Genomic DNA, 21,716 nt, shown 5'->3' with positions numbered 1-21,716 from the left:
TGCTAATACAGTTAAGGGACCCTGAAATGCCAATTACACCTCTCTAACAGAACCAAGACAGGCAGAACAAGCAGGAGGGCTTAAAATCAATATGCAGAATTCGGAGATCCTGGGACGTTGCACTCTCCCCAGAACATGTAGGTAGCTAGCAGCTATATGCCCCCATTCAGACTAGCAGATGGAGGGATGAGGTATCTAGGGGTTACGATTGCGTCAACTATGACCGGAATTATCTGGGGGTATTGCGACAGATCAAGGCCGACCTAGAGAGGTGGAACTCCTTGTCAATATCATGATTAGGGTGAGTAGCAATGATAAAAATGGTCATGCTTCTGAGGCGGCTGTTTCAGGCACTGCATGTTCGGGTCCCGAAAGCGTTCTTTGTAGCTTTAAATAAGCGGTGGACTGCATTTGTATGTCAGAGCAAACGCCCCAGAGTAGCACTGCAGACACTAATGGCCACCAAAGAGAGGGCTAGGCAGAGGACTCTAGAACTTCCTTAGATACTATGAGGCGGCTCAACTGAGGGTGGTCAGGGAATGGTTTAATGAGTCCAAACCCTAGGAGCAAGCCGCTGGAATACATCTTGTGGGTACATCGACAGGACAAGCACGTGAATAAGCCCTATATTATAGGGCTTGTGTGCGACATCTAGGATAATTATAATTGTTTGTGTTCTTTTCTAACGCGCTTAATACCAGAGATTGGTTTCAAATCGCAGGATCAGGATTCAAACCCGTGTTGCGCTGCGTTGTCTTGTTTCCAAGATAAATGCATTGCCTCTGAGCTATTCCCCCCTCTCCTCAGATAGGTCTCCCTTCACGCCCATGTTTGGGAACCTGCAGTTTGCCCCAGGGATGATGCAGGTAGCTTTTGGGAGATGGCAGAAGGTGGGGGGGGGGGGTGTGAATGCCCAGGATATGATGCAAGGGACTGAGGTGACACTTGAGGAGTGCAAATGTCAAATTAGGATCACAGAAAGACAGAATGAGGTATTACCAGTTCAGACACTGGTTAACAGACATCAATACAAAGAAGGCTGTATCCAGAAAGCTGAGAACCTTTGAAAAATGTATCACCACTCACACACAGGACCCAAACTCTTGGTGTCCATGCTGCTGTACGAAACACTCAAACAAAAAATGGGCATATATGAAATAAATGGGAGCACACGCTGGGTGGGGATATCCCCAAAGAACATTAGGAGACCCTGTGGCGAAACATTCCCAAATTGACTAACTCTATACAGCTCAGGGAAACCTGGTATAAGATTATGATGCAGTGGCATTACACGAATGCCAGGGGAAGGGGGACTGGGCCCATATGTGGTGGGGATGACCAGACATAGCCTCCTTTTGGGCGGCATTGGGTTCACAGATTCAGGTGATTATTACATTCGATGTGACCTTGGGAGCGCGTGTCGGAATGTGTGGGCTTTTTTACCCCGAAATTCAGTTGCCCTCCAAGAACCAGAGGAAGGCCTTCATGATTATGCTAGTGACTGCCTTGTTGGTGCTGGCGAAAAGGTGGAAACGGAGGAAGATGGTGGCTAGAGTGGGTCACATATCTAATTCAGGGGGAAGCTGTGCGATTTAAACAGAACTGAGGTATGGTCTTGGATCACTGACAAAGTGACTTTATGCAGCAATGGTGCCTGCAAAATCTGGACATTTTGGACATGGTGTAGAGAGTTATCGGAAAGGGATGTATGTGGAAGATAACCAGTACAATGCAAGGAGAGCTGCTGTCATTGGGTGGGGAGAGGGGGAGTTTTTATATGGTTACAAAATTCCACACCAAAAAAAAAAAAAACACTTTAAAAAAGTCACAGGGCTAAACAACAAACAAGATCTCAATCTACTGTAGCCAAATACACACTGCTTTCTGGAAAGCCCCCATTGCATTAAATAAATGTGAATATTTATCAAGCATTAGGGACAATTATATATTGAGATTCCAGACACTAAGGGGCCTACAGGCAGTGCCATTGAACATTTCTTTGGGTTACAGTTTGCACTCTGCAAATGTAAACAATCTCCTTTAAAAAAATAAATCCAATAAATCCTGAAGGTATATTACAAATAATTGCAAAAAAGCATACCTCAACACAGAGCATGCTTTCATGAGTTTCAGTATATGCAGAGGATACAATGTCCAGACCATCTAGAACAATACAGAAACAAAGTAAAGTGCAATCACACAAACAGGAACGGTTTTGACAGGAAGTCTGGAAACCTTTAAAAAAGAATTCCACAGTTTAAGTCAACTAAACCCAGAATGGTGTTCAATATTAGAATACAAAATCCCTTGCTGCACGTTTTACCATCTCCAATCATGGTGCTGTACAGACTCATAACTTCAGACAATGTATTCAGAGGTTACCTGATCTGCGAGCGAATTACATAACTTACTCACCATAATCATATTTCTGATGGTTGTATCTACTTAAATTCACATGCTGTGCATATAGTCTGACATCAAGTGGTAATCGCAAAGTATTGCCTCTTTTTTTCGAAGATAGAAAAGGGACATTGACATGGGCATGACTGTAACCCTATCCTTAATGTGACGTGTAGTGTACCCCAAAATCCATCACGCGGCGAGGTCCCATCGGCTGTTTTTGTTTTGCCTGACAGAGGCATGAGTGAGTACAGAAGAAAGTAAGATATTCATGTTCCTTCTACTCTAAGATGGGAAGAGGGGTGGGCGCATGTGAATCTATGCAGATACAACCATCAGAAAAACAATTCCGGTGAGTAACGTACGTCTTATGATGTTTGTGAATCTGCTTAGATATATTGTGCATAGACTAGCTAGCAATACCAAGCTATGGTGGTGGGATGTGTGAAGGAACAGTAGCAAAGAGATGTCTTAGTACTGCTTGCCCCACCTGAGAATCAGAGTTAAACTGTCCAACCCGTCTCTACCAGCTGCCAGAGTGACAATGAATTGTCTTGGTGGCTTAGTCTTTTCGAGGTAGTATACTACAGCTCTCCTCACAACTAGTGTATAGAGGCTCGTTTCTGACCAGTTAGTGGGGTTTTGAAAAAAAGTGGAAAGTGCGATTGATTGGTTCACATGGACGAGCTGAATTTAGGCACAAAACGTGGGTGAGTGCACAAAACCACCTTCTCTTTATAAATAGTTACACATGAGTCCTGAACTGAGAGGGCCTGCAGTTCACTCACTCCCCTTATCGAGGTGATGGCCACTCGGAAGGCAGTCTTCTAGGTGATGGCCTGAAGGCTAGCCTTGTGCATTGATTCGAAAGGAGGTCCCATTAATCTTGTGAGTTCAACATTGAGGTCCCATCTGGGAGCTGGGTGGGAAAAAGGGGGTTGAAGTCTTTTAACCCCTTCCATAAAAGCCTTAATGACAAAAATCTTCCACCATGAAACCTTGCTCTGGGATAGGTATACGCAGAGAGCACGGCCAGGTGGACCTTTAGGGAGTTGAAAACAAGTCCTGAGTCTAATAGGTGCGTTAGGTACAGGACAATATCTTTGGGGGAGCAGTTAAGGGGTTTGACTTTCTTACCATTGCACCAGATTAAGTGTTTCCACTTATTGGAATGGCAATGCCTGGTGTTGGAGTCGGTGCCCAAACTCCACGACTTCAGGAGTCAAACTGGCAAGTTGAGTGTTTGGGGCACAGGTGAAGCGTTTCCCCTTGGTCTTGCAATAGCATGTGGTACGGGCATGGCAGTTTTCTGGGTGGGAAGGGGACGGACATACTCACGAGACGGGATATCCACAGCTGCCAGGCCACTTGTGCTCTACGGGTAGGTCGAAATCTCAGCTGAGCCCATCAACTAGAAGATTGTGTTCCCCTGGAAACATGATGCGATAGAAGGAACTTGTTGCATTTCGCATGTTCTACTTAAGTGTTATTGAGGTAGTAGATAACCGTGCCTTCACATGCACTCGAGACTAAGACTTGCCAACAACTTGCAATTATTAAATGTACAATTGTGGACTTTTAGAGATGGGATTTTTTAAGAAAATAGTGTGTGTAAATTAAATACTTTGTGATTTGTATATTAATTTTTCTTTCCATCATATTTTGTACAACCACAATCATTTTTGGTGGGATGCACTGGTCACATTATAGAGCACAGTACACTTAACGATTGATGGCTTTACAACTAAGATATTTTTGACGCTATATGTAATGGAACAGAAATGTGACATTAAGTAATCCTGGTGATTTTTTATGAGGGTTAAATTCTCATTTACTATTAGGTACCTTTAGCGAGATGTAGTAACATTTAATGATAGTTTGTTTTGAGCACACCTTGCAATAGATTGCCATAGTGTTTCACAGGTTGTTAGCCTTAGAGTGTGGGTATGTGTGTTCAAAACCAGGGGTGCTCTTTAACCTTTTTTTTTTCCTTGTGTCCTTCAGTGTCTAGTACAGTTATTGATCATCATCTGGTTGTCGAGGGCGAGTCCCTGGTCGGAGTAGGAGGAGCGTCTAGAATTTTTTTCAGAGTCATGAGGGGGAGTGGTAGGGCACGTGCCCTGGTCATCTACAGGCTTTCAATGGGGGTCCCGATGAGTAGGATCTTGGCTGACTTGGCCTGTCTTGGACATAAAAAAGGTCTTGGCTAGGTCATCTAAGTCATCAACAAATACATCCACCAGAGGGTACTACTAGGATTCAACCAGGGATGACAATTGGAGCACCTGGGGAGTGGAACCCACTGATTTAGAGGCACAAGACAGGGATCAACAGCCCCAAGACTTTTCAAAATATCTTCGAATTGGCCCGAGAAATTAATTAACTCAGGCAGCTTATTCATACACGCCTCAAACCTGTCCCATATCCATTCAGAAGAGTCTGAAGGATCAGAAGGGGGTGTGTGGGGGGGGGGGGGCTGTGCTTGACGGACTGGGTCCTTGTGCAGGGTTTCAGAAAGAGAAGTAGAGGCCAAGATTAGTCCTCAGACGAAAGGGGGGGGGGGCTTGCTTGGGGTTTGAAACATGCAAAACAGCTTTGGAAAGCTTCTCCCAAAGCTTTGTGAGTGTTCAGCGAGTGGACAGTCTAGGTTATTCTTTCGGCGCTACGTCGGAGGCCATAGATTTAGTGGGCGTGCCTGTTACAGAGGAGGATTTACCACCATACGTAGGCCGTGGGGGCTTGTGCGCAGAGGGCATTGAACAACGAAGTTCGGTAGTCCCCGCCGAGGACTTCGACAGGGTTGTGGGCGCAGAAGCCTTCCTCGACGGCTCCACCGAGGGAAGGCAAGAGGTTGTGTACTTTGGAGTGGGTGGTGCGGGTGCGTCTCATTGCCGGGATGTGGCTTCGCCATGGCACTGCCAGTGGCATGCTTGTCGGGGCCAGACACAGGGGAGCACGAAGGCTCCAGAGTAAGGTCGAAAGCCTCCAAATCGAAGCTGTGGTTGCTGACAGACCGGCGCCAGCATGTGAGAGCAACTCTCGGCCCCTCTTAGCGTAGGCCTCCTACCATTTTGTACGCCTGTCTTTCAGGGTCTTGAGCCAAAAGAGCTTACAAGCTTTACAATTAGTTTTGTCGTGATCACGAGGGAGACACTGAATGCATCGGTGATGGGTGTTTTTCCAGGGAAATTCGCTGTTGCAAGATGGGCAAAATGTCAAAGACAGGCGTCCTCTCCATAGCGGTGGAAGCCAGACCAAAAGGAAAGGAGCGAGAATGCGTGAAGAAAATGAATCATCAAGATAGTACGAACAGGGCCCCACTCTTCCCACCAAAAAGGCTGGGCCTGAGGGCCAAGGCCAAGTGGAAAACAATTGCTGAGCAGTCAATGGATGGATCGTTGGCAGACAAGGTCAAGCGTCCAACAGCTGCCGAGTAGTCGTCTGAGGCAAGCGAACTGCCGAAGAATTAGGAAACTGCGATATACTCTTACAAGCTCTGCATTATGTACGACCAACTAGATAGGCAGAAAAAAACAATCTGTGGGACCTCGACGAATGAAGGAGTTTGGGTAAACTGCATACCACATTAGGGATAGTGTTACAGTCACGCCTATGTCAAGTCCCTTTTCGATCTACGTCATAAAGGTGCAACAATCTGATTACCACTAGATGTCGGACTATATGCACAACATCTGATATAGGCAGATTCACAAACATCAGAAAAGCATTCATCAACATAACTGATCATTCCAGCCCATCTACTCATATGGAGCTGGCATGCCCACTTTATGAAGTTTAAGATGGTTGACTTTATATTAATAAACCTCTGAACAAACTTTTCAAATTTGTTATCTCTGAAAACTCAAGGATTGCATTTGCAAATATAGTGATCAGGCTAGAACAGGTCCAGGGTGCAACGCCCTGCACTTGAAATCAAATCTAACCATTTCAGTACACTTTTGATGCACTGTGCGTCCTTCCCCTGAAAAATAAAGCCAGGCCTTGCAGAAGTGGCAAATGCCATGCACTCTTAAAATCTGATCATATTGCCCAACATATACCTCCTTAATTACAACAAGTTTACTTTTACACCATGTACTTCCATTTTACGTTCTGTTTCCAGTTGGGGATTTTGCTTAAATCTCACAACACTGGGACCAATCTAGTTTTCAAACACACAATGGAAACAAGACCACATTCCCTCTTCGTGGTGTAGAAGGGGTCAGGTTATCATTCGTCCCCCAGGAAAAAGGTGGGGGGAAAAACGCTACTGAAGAAACTTCCTGCCTGCATCTTCCAACTATGGCCAGAGTGCAAAATGTGTATAGTTTTATTGATTGCAGAAGAATACATTTTCTTTCGACAAACTCCCACCAATCAGTCTAGTGTATTTCCCGCAGGACGCCTCTGAAAACCAATAAATCCAAATATGCATTTTGGTGCTAGCTTGAGCCAACCTCTGGTGTATAGGAAAGTACTGAAAGATATAGCTACAAGACAAAGAAACCTAACTGGTGACATTTGCACTTTCTACGAAAAAAGTGCATGGTATGGGAAGATGAGCAATTTGTATCGTTTGAAAATGTGTCTTCCTCCACACCCAAAAATATTTAGATATACATCACCGCAGTGGGAAATCCCCGGGTAACTTTTCTCTGTACCAATTGATAGATAAAGCATGGGAATCTAGATAATGCATGGGAAAATAAATTTCAAGTAATGCAGTTCCCTGCCTGGAACTTGGGAAAGAAATAACGTTATAGTTTGCATGAAACAGATTTTTATGTGGCAAGGCTACTCTTAGTTCAGGATGATCAAGTAATTAAAGTTAGGATTACAGATTTTAAACATTAACTATCGTGCAATCGTTATTAGACTTTTAAAACGCCAATATGTATTAAATTAAAAAAAATCTGATCAAAGATAGTTTTCTCCCATTTTGACATGAAAACGTGCTAGCAATGGACCAAGACCTAAACCGGAAATTCGAATTGCTTTGCTAATGTTTGATTAAGAACACGTCATAACACTGAAATCTAGAGGTTGCTCCTGCAGCATGCCTTTGAAGGAGTTTCAAACATCGCCATTCCTTCAGATAATCTTGTTTGCAAAAGAAGGAGCCAGCAAATCCAATGACAGCCCGTTGGAGAACAGAATTAATGGCACAATAAAAAGGCATGGATTAGCAAAGCAAGAACCGCAGATCCCCTTAAACAGAATTAGGGTCTGCGGCCTATATGGAGGGGCGAGGGGGCGGTTGGGGGTTACCACATACTAAACTTAATGAACAAAAGAACAAAGATAGAGCATTTCTTGGGTCCTTGTTGGTGTTACAAACGAGACTACCACAGGTATTTCTTACTGGCGGCACAAAATGAGTTGCAATAAAAGTAAAGGGAAACATTCAAGAAATACAGGACTATGTTGACATTTTTCACAACACTTTCACATTTTGTATGAACAGACTTTATTCAGACATATATCGGACATAGGATAGTCTAGTATAAATAAACATACCTGTCACTACTGGTACTGCCACTACTGCTGACCGAGTCACTACTTGAGGATCTGCTCCTAGATCCACTGCCACTGGGAGATCTTACAGGTCTAGTTTGCCCAGCTAACCTTTGGGGGGACTGGGTCCTAGATTGGGACGAATGTGGTGAGCGGCTCCTGCTTTGCTGGTAATTCCGATCTGCCCTTCGTCCTCGTACCTCCCTTGTAAGATTATCCCTGTAGATATCCCTGTGTACCACACTGGGCAACGTAAACTGCTCCCGGGTTCGAGTTTCATATCGTGGATCATGAGCATCAAACCGAGTTGGACTTCGACTCCTTGAAGTGTAATAGATTCCATGTTGTAATGTTCGCTCTCGAGGGTCTCTGCTATAGTAATCCTGATCGTAATGTCTTGTCCGATCAAATCCTCCTGTCCCCCTTTCATGGTGTCCATAGGCACTATGTTCATAGGCACGCTCCCTGTTTCCAGAAGCCCTGAAATGGGATTGGGACAAATTGTACAATGAAATCAGAAAAGGTTTGCAAAGGATTAAGTCAGAACATTCAACAGATTATCAATTTTCCTATTAGGCTATGCATTCAGCAGCTACAAACCGCCAGTCACAGCTATAAACTAGATTTGTAGAGGTTAGCGATAGTAACAGAGCTTCCCAGGTTGAACTTTAAAACGTAATTTCACTATACGCAAATGTTCAATTGCGGTAAAAAAAATGTTTAAGAAACATTCAAGTTAAAACACTTGTTATTTCTAAGCATTTCATTTATGTGGACTGTGGTTTTTTAAATAAAAGACATACATATACACTGTTTCTTTAACACCACTCCTTTACATGCCAATCTGTTTTTCCTTTTGTATAGTATACACAACAAAGTTTGACACAGGCTATACAAAACACAGTCAAGTGTGCCACAGACGTACACTCACCATTTCCCAAAAGAGTGAGGCATGGCACAGTAAGAAAAACATATGTAATTTAAAATGGTCCTCCCCTTCTGCGATTTGCAGTTAGCTGCTAAAATTCCCTCTCACTTGTTGAGCATAGAAAAGAGCACATCTGACAATCTTGAAGTCCTATAAGAAATGAAGAGTAAGGCATCTGTACTTCCCATCGGCTGCTGCGGAGTGGCTTCCACATCACAAACTGTTACAAGGAACATTTTCAGAGAGAAAAAAGTCTATTTAGAAAAATGTTGTTTTGAGTTTTCTTACAACAATCTGTCTCACTGTGCAGTGCCTGCCCAAGAACAACTCCCTATTTTACCAATGGCCAGGACTAAATTTGCTTGACAACAAAGTCATTAAAAACACAAGCAGCCCAAAATGGGTGGGCATCGGCTCCTTTGAACAGATTGAACAATGTGCCCTGAAAAGTTAATTCCACAATGCAGAGGCCTACATTACCTATTCCATGCTTCATATAAAAATCTGCACTGTGGGACACAAAGATCAGGTTTTCAGTTACTACGCGCCATCATTTAACAAAAGCACGAGAAAACGTTAAAAGCTTACTTGATGTTCACTACTAAGGTTGAGCAAAGATTATGAATCGCGCTTTTAGCTCTGAAACAAAAAAGGTACTATTTTTAACCGTCGAAAGACAAGATGTCAAATGCTTAAACATCAACATTTGCTTGTCAGTTCGCTTCTAGGGCAGAACCACCTTCTTAATTGGAAAACGAAAGTTAACTGAAATGTGGGGTACTACTGAAACCTTTTGTAGAAGTCGTAAACACCGAAATATAGAAATTGGGATGGGGTAGCACATTTTATGTCCGTCAGTCAAATGTTATGGCCCAGTTTGAGTCCCTAATTTAAACTCGCTCCTGAAATCAACTTTGGCTCCTCTTAACCAGTCGGGGAGATTTTAAAATGGTGGTTGGTGGTTTCCCGACACACCCTCCATATAAAAGTCGTCTGCAACCTAATCTAAATTTGAGTTGCAAGTCTCTGAATTGGATGCAAGAGGGATTCACACGCGTTCACTGTCCAGCAAGGAAACCCTTCTATAACCCCAAGTGTTTAAGCATAAAAAGCAGCTAACAAGCTGCAGAATGTGAAGAATTATAAACATTACTCGAAGTGTGTTGCTCTTGTTTTTAAGTAAGCGACTTGCAACACTAGTAGTTCGAACAGTCATGGAAATCTTAAGGCAATGCTACACCACTTGCCCGGACCATTTTTTTTCTTAAACAAAATACATTTTATATATTTTTCAAAGTGAATCATTCCATCCAAAACATTAATAAAAGAATGCTAACCCAAAGAAGACATCCTTAGCTATATTTCTAACATTTTAGAACTCGTGCTGATAAGTCCAATATGTCCATACCCATAATATGCAGGACAAAAGACAGGCACAACAGCTCACAAACTGCAGCGCTTCCATCTAACAGCTATGGCGATTTTATTTGAAATATAGATATACACACACGAGTACTAAGTTCTACTGACGTTAGTGCAAAGAAAGGGTCTGACTTGGGTTAGGAGCTAATATAGATCGGTCAGGGCATACCAACCTTTTTCAAGTGAGCCAATGTGGCCTATAATCCCAATTAAAACTATCATTGTGAGCGCATTTCCCAAATTTTGGCCACCTGTACTCTGGCAATCCACCTTCTTAGTGGAGAAAAAGTGTCAGCAAAAAATAAAAATAAATTTCCATTGGATGAAAAAATCGCAACCACCACCCAAAAAAAAAGTCTCAAAGCTCTCAGCCTTCTTGCGAACGCCACTAAGCATCCAATCCATGGACAGTATTTCATGCATACCATTATCCAAATAGGGCAGGTGTACCCAAAGTGAACAGATCCACATCCTTCTGATCAAAACAGAAAATCCATAGGCTCCCATTTCACATTTATAAAGACCATTTTGATTGAAGCCACCAGCAGTCAATTCTAAGCACCAAATCCTGAAAAATGAAAGTTTAGAGCAGCAGCGAACCCCCTTTCCACATCTCCCTTCATCATAGGACACAAGACAGCAACCAATCCCATTAATATAGGACAACAGTCCGCAGTGCTTGGTGTCCAAGAGCTACAAACCACTCCAGAAGGCACCCACTGATGCAACACATCTACGCCAAACATTCCAATACACGAGGAAGAAAAATCCAAAGATATGAAAAACAAGACAATCCAATCTGGAACCACCAAATGTTGAAAAAACGTCACCCATCTCTTCCATTTGTTTGCATATTCCAAGGAAAGCAGTTGTCTGTAGAGCCCTAAGATGTTGCCGGAAGTACGTGAACACAAATGTCTTATTCCGGAAGAAGTTCCAGTAGACACAAACTACAGGTTGATGGGCAGACATCAAGTCCTTTCATGGAATGGTTCAAGCACGAACACTGCATGGATACTTTACCGGATCATTATACCAACGTAGCTCCATTTGGTAGAATAATATATCCAAAAATGGCTTTGACTTCTTCCAGGAATCATCCACCATCCATGATGTCCACACGAACAATTCTGTACTAGAATGAAGAATAACCATGGAGTAGTCATCCAAACCAGGTGCTTGAAACATCCTTAGTAAATCCACAAGTGACCAGCCATAGATGTTAAGAACGGGTTCCATTTCCACCCAAAACACAGAACTCCCCAACATATGAATCCAGGTGGGGACCACATTTAGTTTTTTCCTCGCTTTTCACCATATCATATACAAAATACCTGTCTAGAGAAACCTTAGAACTTACCCATCAAGTCTCCGCTCATAGCGTCCTTCCCGTGCATGAAGTGATGTTGGGGGGCCGTAAGTGGGCCCCCCAGCACCTCCTCTGAACCCAGAAACCTCTCTAGTACGAGATGCTATGGAAACTGTATCATCCAACCCTCGAGCTGCGCTCGGAATCGTGCCTGGTTCGTTATAATCCGTTCGTAGGTCTCTATCTCCCATTGTGTTCTCTGCTTCGTGCGCCTTCTGTGCGCTTTTGATGTCCACAAAATCCACAAAAGCTGCCACTCCACCATCAGATCCCCGTTTCGGCAGAATTTTGACACTTTCAACACGTCCATATCTGCGGGAAGAAAAAGTGAAAAATTAGTGTTCCATTGGAAAAAAAATTCTATTAAAACCCGTGCATGTGCATTTTAAGCTAGAGTTTGTGTACATTTCAACACTTCCCGGCACACGTTTAAACATTAAACTTTATGCAGATACTTCACAACCTCAAATTACATTGTGCTTGGAACCCACTCACAGTGAAGGGACTTCATCAAATGTACATGTGGAATAATGAAAGGTGTTCCACAAGGCAGACCTTGAGGCTGAAATATTGCATAATTTATATCACCCGATCTGGGCAAATTAAGTGACTACTATGGCTCCACGACATATTTTGAGGTGGGTGAATTTTATTCTCGAAGTTAGGATTTAATTAAGTGTGTAAAAAGTAGTTCTCGTCTACAGGAGTACTAAAAATATTTAGCGCCAGTCCTATTTCTGCCCAGTAATTACCATAAATTATTTGTTCAGATCAGAGAACACAATAGTAAAAAATAACCTCTATGTGGCATGCACCGATGATGCCTCTTCTTTCTGCACACCAACAGTAGTACATGAAGCAACACAATGCAGACAACAGATTATCGGTAAACCACTTTATTGGTTGGGAGAACTTGATTAATTTTGAAAAGAAAACCGGCTGATGGGGACATTACTGGACGTCAACTGCGGAATGACAGGACTCTAAACAAATATGAATTTTAATAAAAACACAAAAAAAAGTGTGTCAGGAGAGGGGGCAGGCAGAACTTGCCACTCCTACTTAGGCATCCTAAGGCAAATCTTCCCTTATCTCTCCTACCCACACAAGAGTCTCTCTGCAATACTTGCCATAATCCTTTCCCACCCAGACTATGCCATCTCCCTCTATCTGGACGTCCCAGCACAGCAGCCAGGAAACTCAAATCCAAAACTCTGCAGCCAGACTCCTCCCCTCACCCAGAGAACATATAATGTATAATATAGAGGGCATTTATAACCCGCCTATACACAAGTGTTTCAAGGCGCGATGAGGCGAAGGAGGGAGCACAGAGGGAAGACCGACAACGATCCTACTAAGCCAGGTGTCATTCAGAACATGCAAGTGCATGGGAAGGGGAAAGTCAGAAAGTGCGGGGGGTAGGGGGGGGGGGAACAGTGCAGTACATAATATATTCCCCCTTAGAGTATGAAATTGGCTCCCAGTCAGTCGACAGGCAACCTTTAAAGTCATGCAATTCACACACCGCGCCCTTCAAAATACTGGTCCAGAGTTCCTCCAGGACACAATGACTCACTATCAGCCAACCAGAAACCTCCAAATCAGGTGTGGCACGCATTGTAAACCCCCCCTCACAACTACACCAGAATGGGAGGATCCGCCATCTCTACCCAAGCCCCCTCCATTTGGAACTCACTTCCACTAAACTTCTGCCGCAACGAAGACTACCTCTCCTTCAGAAAGGACCTCAATACATGGCTACTTCCAGCGGCAATCTGAAACGTCCTTCCCTCATCTCCATCCACACAGCATTATTAAACCTGCAACAGCCACGCACTTAGCCAAACCTCTCCCTCTACAAGGTGTAGAATAACAGATCAGTCCGGTAATGTCCATCCTCCTAGTCCATAATTGCAAAATTCCAACCAGGTACATGATCCGACACCAACAGGCAGCGGCAGACCCGCCATCACACACTGGCAACTGCAGACCACTAATCACACAACTCATATCAGTCATCCACAGACTACAGACGTGTCTACGAGTCATTTAAGCTCTGGTAAGAGCTAATGCAATGCCCTGAACTTGTTCATGCTCCCCTATGCAGACGCAAGCCATAATTGCGGCGGCCCTGCCTAGGGCCACTCGCAATGCACTAAATACACAGAGCACACCATCCATCTACAGACTAGAACTACTGATATGTCCACAAGTAAAATATACGTATAAACAAACACACTGCTATCACACACACTCACTGCCTCCTCAGCACCCTTCAGCAAGCCTGACCTCTTATGAGGCTTACTGTAGCTCAGCCAGCCCATCCTAAATGGTTATCGCGGTCTAAGCTCACATGCATTCTAAGCCTTAAGACATCCTCTCATTGTATAAGAGTGCCTGTCCTCCTCACTTTTGTCCTTACGCCTAGAAGACCCATGATTTTTGCCTGGCTACTCTGCTTTATGTACGAGGACTGCCAGCTAGTTGCAATTAAAGTGAAGCAGGTAGCCTGGCTATTGCATCTAGAAGACAGTAGGGCAGCCGGTCTATCATGCTTAGAAGATGCATTGCGATAGCTTGTTTATGACACTTAGAAGACCAATTATGGCAACCCGGCTAGTGCACCCAGAGGACTCTCTCAAAGTGACAACCTGAACAGTGGCATCAACAACAAACCTCCATCAGAGCCTCAAGGTACGTATAAACGCACCACTTTGGTGGACATCTGCCGCTGGCATGTCTATCCACCCACTGGGTTCAAAATTCAGGGGAGCATGGAGCTATTTAGATCTTGCTTGCCATCTAGAAGAGACTGGATAGCTTGACAACAGCTACCAGGGGCTATTTTTGGCTCCTCAGGTCAACTGAAACCGAACAAATACACCTAGGTGAATACAATCTATACAGACATTAGGACACATCATATGACATTTAAAGCATAAGGAGTCCTAAATAATGGACAAAATTATACATGTTTGCATCTTTTGTGGAAGTTTGATACGCGTTACATTATCTACTAGCTCCACGTTCCCCAGTGGTAGCTCCTGGTCACTGATGGATCCCCAGGAGTTGCTTTCAGCTCCTGCTTATTCAATGTTAGTTTTGACCCCTGCATCCACATGCATCAGAATACAACAACCACCTACGACAAATCTGGTTTAGCTAGGTACATACTGTTTGCCTCCATTACACTAGACTAAGCTTCAACACCCAATTTGCATGCCATCAGAAAACAGCGACGACCTACGACAAAAATTCAGTCCAGTTGGATCTGAAACCCCTCGCCCCCCCCTCACCACCCTTCTACGTGCCTGATCTCCTGGGTTGCTTGCTGGATTCCAGGCTAGCCAATCCAATTCCTCATCTTAGCCAAATGCACACACGCATTCAAAGCCTTTTCTGAGCACGTTACCATACTCTGGACTTTGGTCCCGGTGGCGTTCCCACCACAGGTGTGTTGAGACCATATTAATGGGAAAAGGTGTTATATAAATAACTACTATTACACAAAATTCCAAAAGAAATTGAGCAAATCAAACAAGCCTAATATGGTGCTACACGGATAAAACCCAGTTGTTGAAATTTGCCAAATTCGAAGTGTGATACTACAACGGGCAGAAATGATATGCTTTGTTCTTCTTTGAACAGCGGTGCCTTGCTTCGCAGCTGGTTCGTGCTTTATGAATCTCAAACATACAACTATATGTGTGGAGCACATTTCTGAGATTTTGAATTCAAAGTCCAGTCAGTTTCGTTCAGCTTACTTTAGTCTCTTCAATGCAGTAAAATAAACTAATTTATTGTACCAAAATACCAATTCGGCCAAATCATTTGAATATATACGATCAGGGGTTTATCCTGGATACCTCGCGATTTGTTCAATATTTCAAAAAAAGTGGATTTGCCACACTTTCTTTAAAAAGTCTGTTTAAAGTGGAATTTTTATTCATTTATCAATTGTTTCATAAGGGCTCATAGTCAGTCCTAACTGTGGTAATCCGACACGTGTTTCGACCGTGTGGGTTTTTATCAAGGTAGGTGGAGTGAAAATAGATGCCCCGGGTGGGGTGGAATTCGGACAGCTTGGCTACTGATAAAAGACTTTGCTCTTGGCTTAAAGCGTGAACTAAAATTCGTTGCAGAGGGTAGTCTAATTGGAGGTTCAAGAGATAGCTGGTAAAATAAATGCCTTGAACCAGCTTTATTTACATTTGAACAACCTTGCAAATCAGAGGGATTGACAAGAACAGATCTAGCTAATGGCCCGATCATAAACACTGAAGGGCTGCAGGATAGGAAAAATATCAAATTTCACCAATAGGAACAGATCAATAATGTGAATCCTCAGTTGAGGATCCACTCCAAAGACATCTTGTCACACATAAAACAACATGACCAATTAAAAAACATTTTTTATCCACATCACCCCAAAAAAAAATGTGCGCTTATTAGTCAACATGTTTTGGGGATAATTTACATGCTGGTGTGATGTAAATTTTAAAGCATCATCTGCGTCTCAAGATTGTTAACCAGGGTGGGCCCATCTCGTCCGTCGTCTGACAAGAAAATGACACGGATTAGAATTAATGTTGAAGTTAAAAAAAAGTACTGTTACATACGAGTTTAAAAATTACAAAGAATATTGTAATAACAAAAATGTTAGGACGAAAAATATCAAATGTTTTATTTATTTTGGGGATTCCCCCAAACCTCGTTTCCATACGCTTTTAAACCCACCCCTCTCTCATATACATTTTAACAAAAATTGATATTTTTTCGTTATAACATTTTAGTTATTACAGCATTCTCATTAATTTAATTTGTTAAATTCACTGCATACCCAAAAGTACCACTACTTCCCGACACGTGAACTCTGATGAGCATAACATTTGGCCAATCAGATTGAATTTTGCCCCTGCAACCTTATTTCTTTGGACTGCCACTTGCGTATTCGAAAAAGATCCCTCAAAGTTGCCATAAACACTGCAAACTGCAGGGATGATTTAAAAGTTTTATTTAAACAAAAAATTCTCTTAGGTAACGCTTTAACGGACATGTACATCCAAGAAAGCAAAACCATTTAAATTGTATTTATCAATAGGCCAACACGGTTGTAAATACACTGATGGAATTCAGGAGAAAAAAACCCAGATCTTCTGGGTATATGAACTGTACAGTTGCCTTAGGACATTGGTTTATGGACCACCTCAGGGTGCACAATTTGCACTCGCCACTAGCCAACCACTTGTGATACTTGACTGTTGGTGAGTAAGAAATGATCTGCTATCTGTATGTATAGAACTGTAGTGGCGAGTGAGATTATATTGGCTAGCAGCTTGTAACTTGAAATGTTGCCCCTCCCCACTCCCCAAATCCTCGTCTTGGTCAAGTGAAAAAGGCTTCAGGTAAGAGAGCGTTATGGTGACCTGATTAATCAAAACAAAACCCTTGAAATTCAGCTGGTGTGGGAAGGGATTATTACGTTACCTCTGCGTCACTCTATCCACCTAGCATTTTCCTTTTGTATCCCATTGTGAATACCATATATATATCATATCATGTAGGTCGCATGAACTTTGGATCTGGGGAGGGCGCAGAGTAAAGATGGTCATCACTTCGCACGCTCGTTCGATTTCAAGGGTTTTGTTGCAATAAATCAGATCACCTTAACTCTCTTTCATTGAATTTCAAGGGGCTTGTTGGCCAGTGTACATGTTGCACCAATGATTTAAACAGAAGGCCATGGCCAGTGGCCCTGGTTTACCAGCCCATACCTACTGCCTAGTACTTAACCAGATCCCACCAGGCATTCCATGGCCAGAGTAGAGTCCAATGGCAATGCCCAGTGGCCACTGCCTCCGCCTGTGCCCACTGTCCATGTTGCCCCAATTATTTTAAATGACAGAGGGCCTTAGTCGGCAGCCTTAAGAGTCCACTGGCCATGACCGACAACCAGTGCTCCAGATAAGATTTTGTGGTGGGAGTATTTTACTCCCTGTTTTAAACTGAGGGTAAATGTGATTTTAAGAGAGTCAAAATGACTTTTCTCCTTTGCAAGAGAGTAAAGTGTTTGTGACATCCAGCCGATGTGTGCAAAAACGGTATGTACATCATTACTATGCGGCAGCTTTCTATGGTGCAACAGAATACACCTTTCATTATTTCTCGAAGGTCTGGCCATTTGATGATCTGTATATATTTAAATGTTGAAAATACAAAAACCTAGCCAATTACATAGTAAAGCAAGCATGAATCGTATTGTGTCTTTTGAGGTTCGATAGCAGAATTGTGTTACATCTGGGGGTCTCGCGGGTTCTACCCGCAAGGTCTGCACGTTTCTACATGACTGGAAGGCTGGCATCTCCTTGCCTGCAACGCTGGCGGTTGTCCTGGAGACGTATCCCCGTCTCCAGAATACGAGTTTCGCACGTGAATCGGCTGACTGTTGCGCGTCCGCGCAGGCCCCGCACCCCCAACAAGCCCACAAAACCGCTCCTCTCACTCCCACCGCTGCTTCTAATTGAGCGTTACTCTGCCTGAAAGTTGTCTGCTTACCGAACCATTTTTGATCCCGGACGTCCTAGCGACCTGTCCTTGTCTACTCCCTAGCTTTGTTCGAACTGGACCCTTTACCCAACCCGGATCGTCCACAAACTCCTTTTGCTCAATGTTCTACTGTAACGCATGCCTCAATTGAGCCTCACCTTTCCGATGGCATCACTCCTACAGTGTACGTCCGTCCCCAGTCTCCACCTCCGTGGGGAACGTACTGCACTCTGCATCTGCCATCCAGAGTGGCTCTTGCCGGCCCGCATTCTCTGCACCCATCATTCCATCTGGCTCTTGCTACGGGTGTACCAACACCACTATGTAAGCTCGTATTCCTGTTCTATATTTGAACTTCCCTCGCTTACCTGCCTCTGTATTTCATCGAGCAGTTCAAGACTGCGGTATAACTGAGAAACTAACCCTCATTTCTTACTCCAGTGACTGTTTTGGAACATTTAAACCCAAGAACCGTTCCTCAATAGAACCGACTCTCAGAACAGAACCAAAGTGACTTTTTGGGGTCATCAAAGTGCTTGTTTAGATCATTACTTGTGCATTTCTGGAAACTATCCTGCTCATTGCACCATCCCGATATATAGGGTAAGCCACCATACAGGAAATATCAGGGGTTTTGCTCTCTCTAGTGTACTGAGAATAATAGATCCTTTCCTTCTTCGTGTTGGGGTTATCCATCACTTTCTATACCACACTCATTAATATCCAGTCCAGGGTGTTTCAGGTATACTCACCACTAATAAGAATACTGAACAACGAAACTCTTTTCTGTTATAATAATGAGTTCCTTTTTTCTTTTCTGCCTTGGTGAAGCGGTGTGGGTATCCCACTCAGTTGGGTATTCCACTCCTCTGTCTGTTATCGGAGTACAACAGAGGGGTATATTGCATTAAAGAAATCCTCAAGTTGAGGAGGCCTGGTTCTGGGTTTTTGGGGAGATCACTTTAGCTTAGGCTGAACATTATTCCGGAGCAGCTTCCTCTCATCTGCGGGTTGGAGGTCGAGCAACGCCCCGGCCTGTTCAGCTTTGTGGTGACTAACAAATTGTCTTTTGATGTTTAATGAAAGTCCTTGTTTTCTGGAGCTATTACTACCTAAAGGTATGCCCATGTTATGATACAACAGTGCAGAGAGGCAAGGACTCCATGCTAAATTCTATATCTAATCTCATGTTTAATGGTTATTTATATGGTGCTTTTGGCAAAGCGTTGTACATAGAACATATTTATCACAATTATCACCAAACCGAAGTCGGTACTCCTTTATCGACCTTGAAAGGATGAAAGGCTGAGTCTGCCTTGCCGGGATCCAAATCTGCAACCTACAGATCACAGCAACGAGTGCTCAATCGGCTGAGCTATCTTATTGGCCAACATCCTTGAGGGGTCAGTTAACTGAGTATAGACTGAGGTATAATAATCACAGTGCTGAGATGTTGGCCGAACCATGTCTGAAGCACTACATGAAGTTAAATACCTATCTGGATTATCACTGGGGCAGGTTTTGCCGTTTCTGTTCCAATTACCAACGTAACTTTCATTTGCTTGTTTTTGAACAGCGCTTGCACTTCCTGGAGAGGTTTTGGATGTTTTAATTGCAGTCTTGAAGATTCGAGAGGCTAGTACACATGTGATTGGTGTAATGAATCACTCACCCTTGAGCAAAGACTCTGCCCCCACTGACCATTCACAGTAATGTACCCCATTGACTGCAAGGTTGAATGGATGTAAACTAGACCGTGCATACTCATCATTTTACACACTGTTTTTATAATTAGAGTATAAATGAAATTATAAGTGTAAAAATGATCTGCCTCCGCATGATTATGCACACAGCACAGGAACTCTGAAAAATACAACTGTGCAATACTGGTTTGCTTTCACTGGAAAAAAGCATAGTTTGTTACAAAATTTTAATTCTGAATTATAACTTAGTTTTCCATCCAATTTTTACAATCCTTTTATCGCATTGTGCAGATTTTTTTAAAGGCTTCAGAGAAATACATTCTTTTTCAGAAGCGTTTATCCATGGCTTGCGCTTACATCCATGTAGATAAAATTCAAAAGAAGGCTTCTGGTTTGTGCCAAGTAACCTGACCTTTGCACTTCCCTCTGCTCTAAACTTGTGTGTAAATGTACACAGGAAAATAATAAAGCTGTTGTATTGACAAGATTTTCATGCGTAAAAAGGCCGATGCCGCACCTTATCTGGAGGGCTGCCTTCAACCGCATCTACTTTACATTTTTCACCAATTATTTTAACACCAATTTCCAGCCCCTCCAACTAGCAGATCAGATCCCATCTCTTTGCAGATTAGAACGACTACTGCCAAGCCACAGATGTCCATAGACTTAGTGAAACCCTTCTACTATTTTCCCCTTCTTTTATTCCTGAGATAATTGTTTGCACCAACAATACATGGTATCCCCCATTGCCAAGAAAATAATTCATGGCAATTGCCATGGTAGTGCAGAGTATGGAGATTTCCAAAGTAACGCACGGTCTGCTGATTTCTGCGATTATGGGAAAAGCCTCCAAAGTCTAGGGCTTCCCGTCCCAGATGACACTCATGTGTCCCACTCCTTTTCTTGCCCCCCCCCCCCCCCCCCGATGCCACCCTCCCGTTTCCTTATGTATTGTTTTTTTCCGACCGTCTCCCAATATCCTCGTTTAGCTGTCTGGTTCGCAAGACATTTTCTTTACCACAGGAATCTCAAGCCATTCCTGCAGTATAAAGCAATAACTTTCCGACTCAGCCCTCCCCCAAATCACCTGCTGCCCGCATGTGCTCCTTTCCCCCATCCCCACCAGTAGCCAAACACGAATCTTCTCCTTACTCCCATATAATTATCATTTTAAGCAGTTTTTTTCTTGACATCCCTCAGGATTACTACGGGAATCGTTTGCATAGAGCAAAAAACTGGTTCTTAATTTCCCGAAATCCTTAATGCAATGCACCATGGGAGCTATCTAAACGTTTTTTGGGAGCAAGGGCACCCTCTTCTCTGTGAATATTTTAAACATTATTGGACTATTGTACAGTAATCCCCACCCAAAAAAAAATAACTCACATCTGTGACGCTTTGGGCCCAACTTTATTCTTATTTGGTGCTAATCCGCCCAGCAGTTTTCACGCTATGGGTGTTTAAAGGAAACATTTGCTCTGCAGGAAAAAGAATAGGAGAAGGCCAACCCTTTCCACATTTAAAGTGCCCATTTTGAAGGGGCCGGGGACAAGCTTTTTTGGGAGCACTTCCACTAAATCAGTCCAGCAAGTCAAAAGTTATCAGCAATACATTTTTTAGAAAATTCGATGTGAACAACATACTGAAGACCGCACGTAAATGGTAATAGAACTGGCCATTTGCAGCTGACAGGGCACCCCAGTGCTAGACCTTAGGGAACAGACTCAAGTTCGGTCGCAGTGGCTTAAACTGCTATAACTGCGCAGCGGTTTTCTCCTTGCCTTAATGCTACAAATGAGTGCACTGCCTATAGGATTTTAAAGCAGACTTGGTA

The 21,716-nt window shown here is 43.2% G+C and overlaps 1 protein-coding gene across 2 annotated transcripts in view; it reads right to left on the bottom strand.

Moving 5' to 3' along the window:
• SPEN (spen family transcriptional repressor) overlaps positions 1-21,716 on the bottom strand; it is a 633,803-nt gene that overhangs the window by 601,280 nt on the left and 10,807 nt on the right. For both annotated transcript variants that reach the window (XM_069611090.1, XM_069611091.1), the window contains exons 2-3: positions 11,625-11,945; positions 7,918-8,394 (exon numbers count right to left, since the gene is read on the bottom strand). In XM_069611090.1, coding sequence (XP_069467191.1) covers positions 7,918-8,394; positions 11,625-11,945 — 798 coding nt within the window. The remainder of the gene's footprint in view (positions 1-7,917; positions 8,395-11,624; positions 11,946-21,716) is intronic.

The sequence above is a fragment of the Ambystoma mexicanum genome, chromosome 8 (assembly GCF_040938575.1).
Source record: "Ambystoma mexicanum isolate Mex_15411 chromosome 8, UKY_AmexF1_1, whole genome shotgun sequence".
Taxonomy (NCBI): domain Eukaryota; kingdom Metazoa; phylum Chordata; class Amphibia; order Caudata; family Ambystomatidae; genus Ambystoma; species Ambystoma mexicanum.
This window is presented reverse-complemented; position numbering and strand designations above follow the sequence as displayed.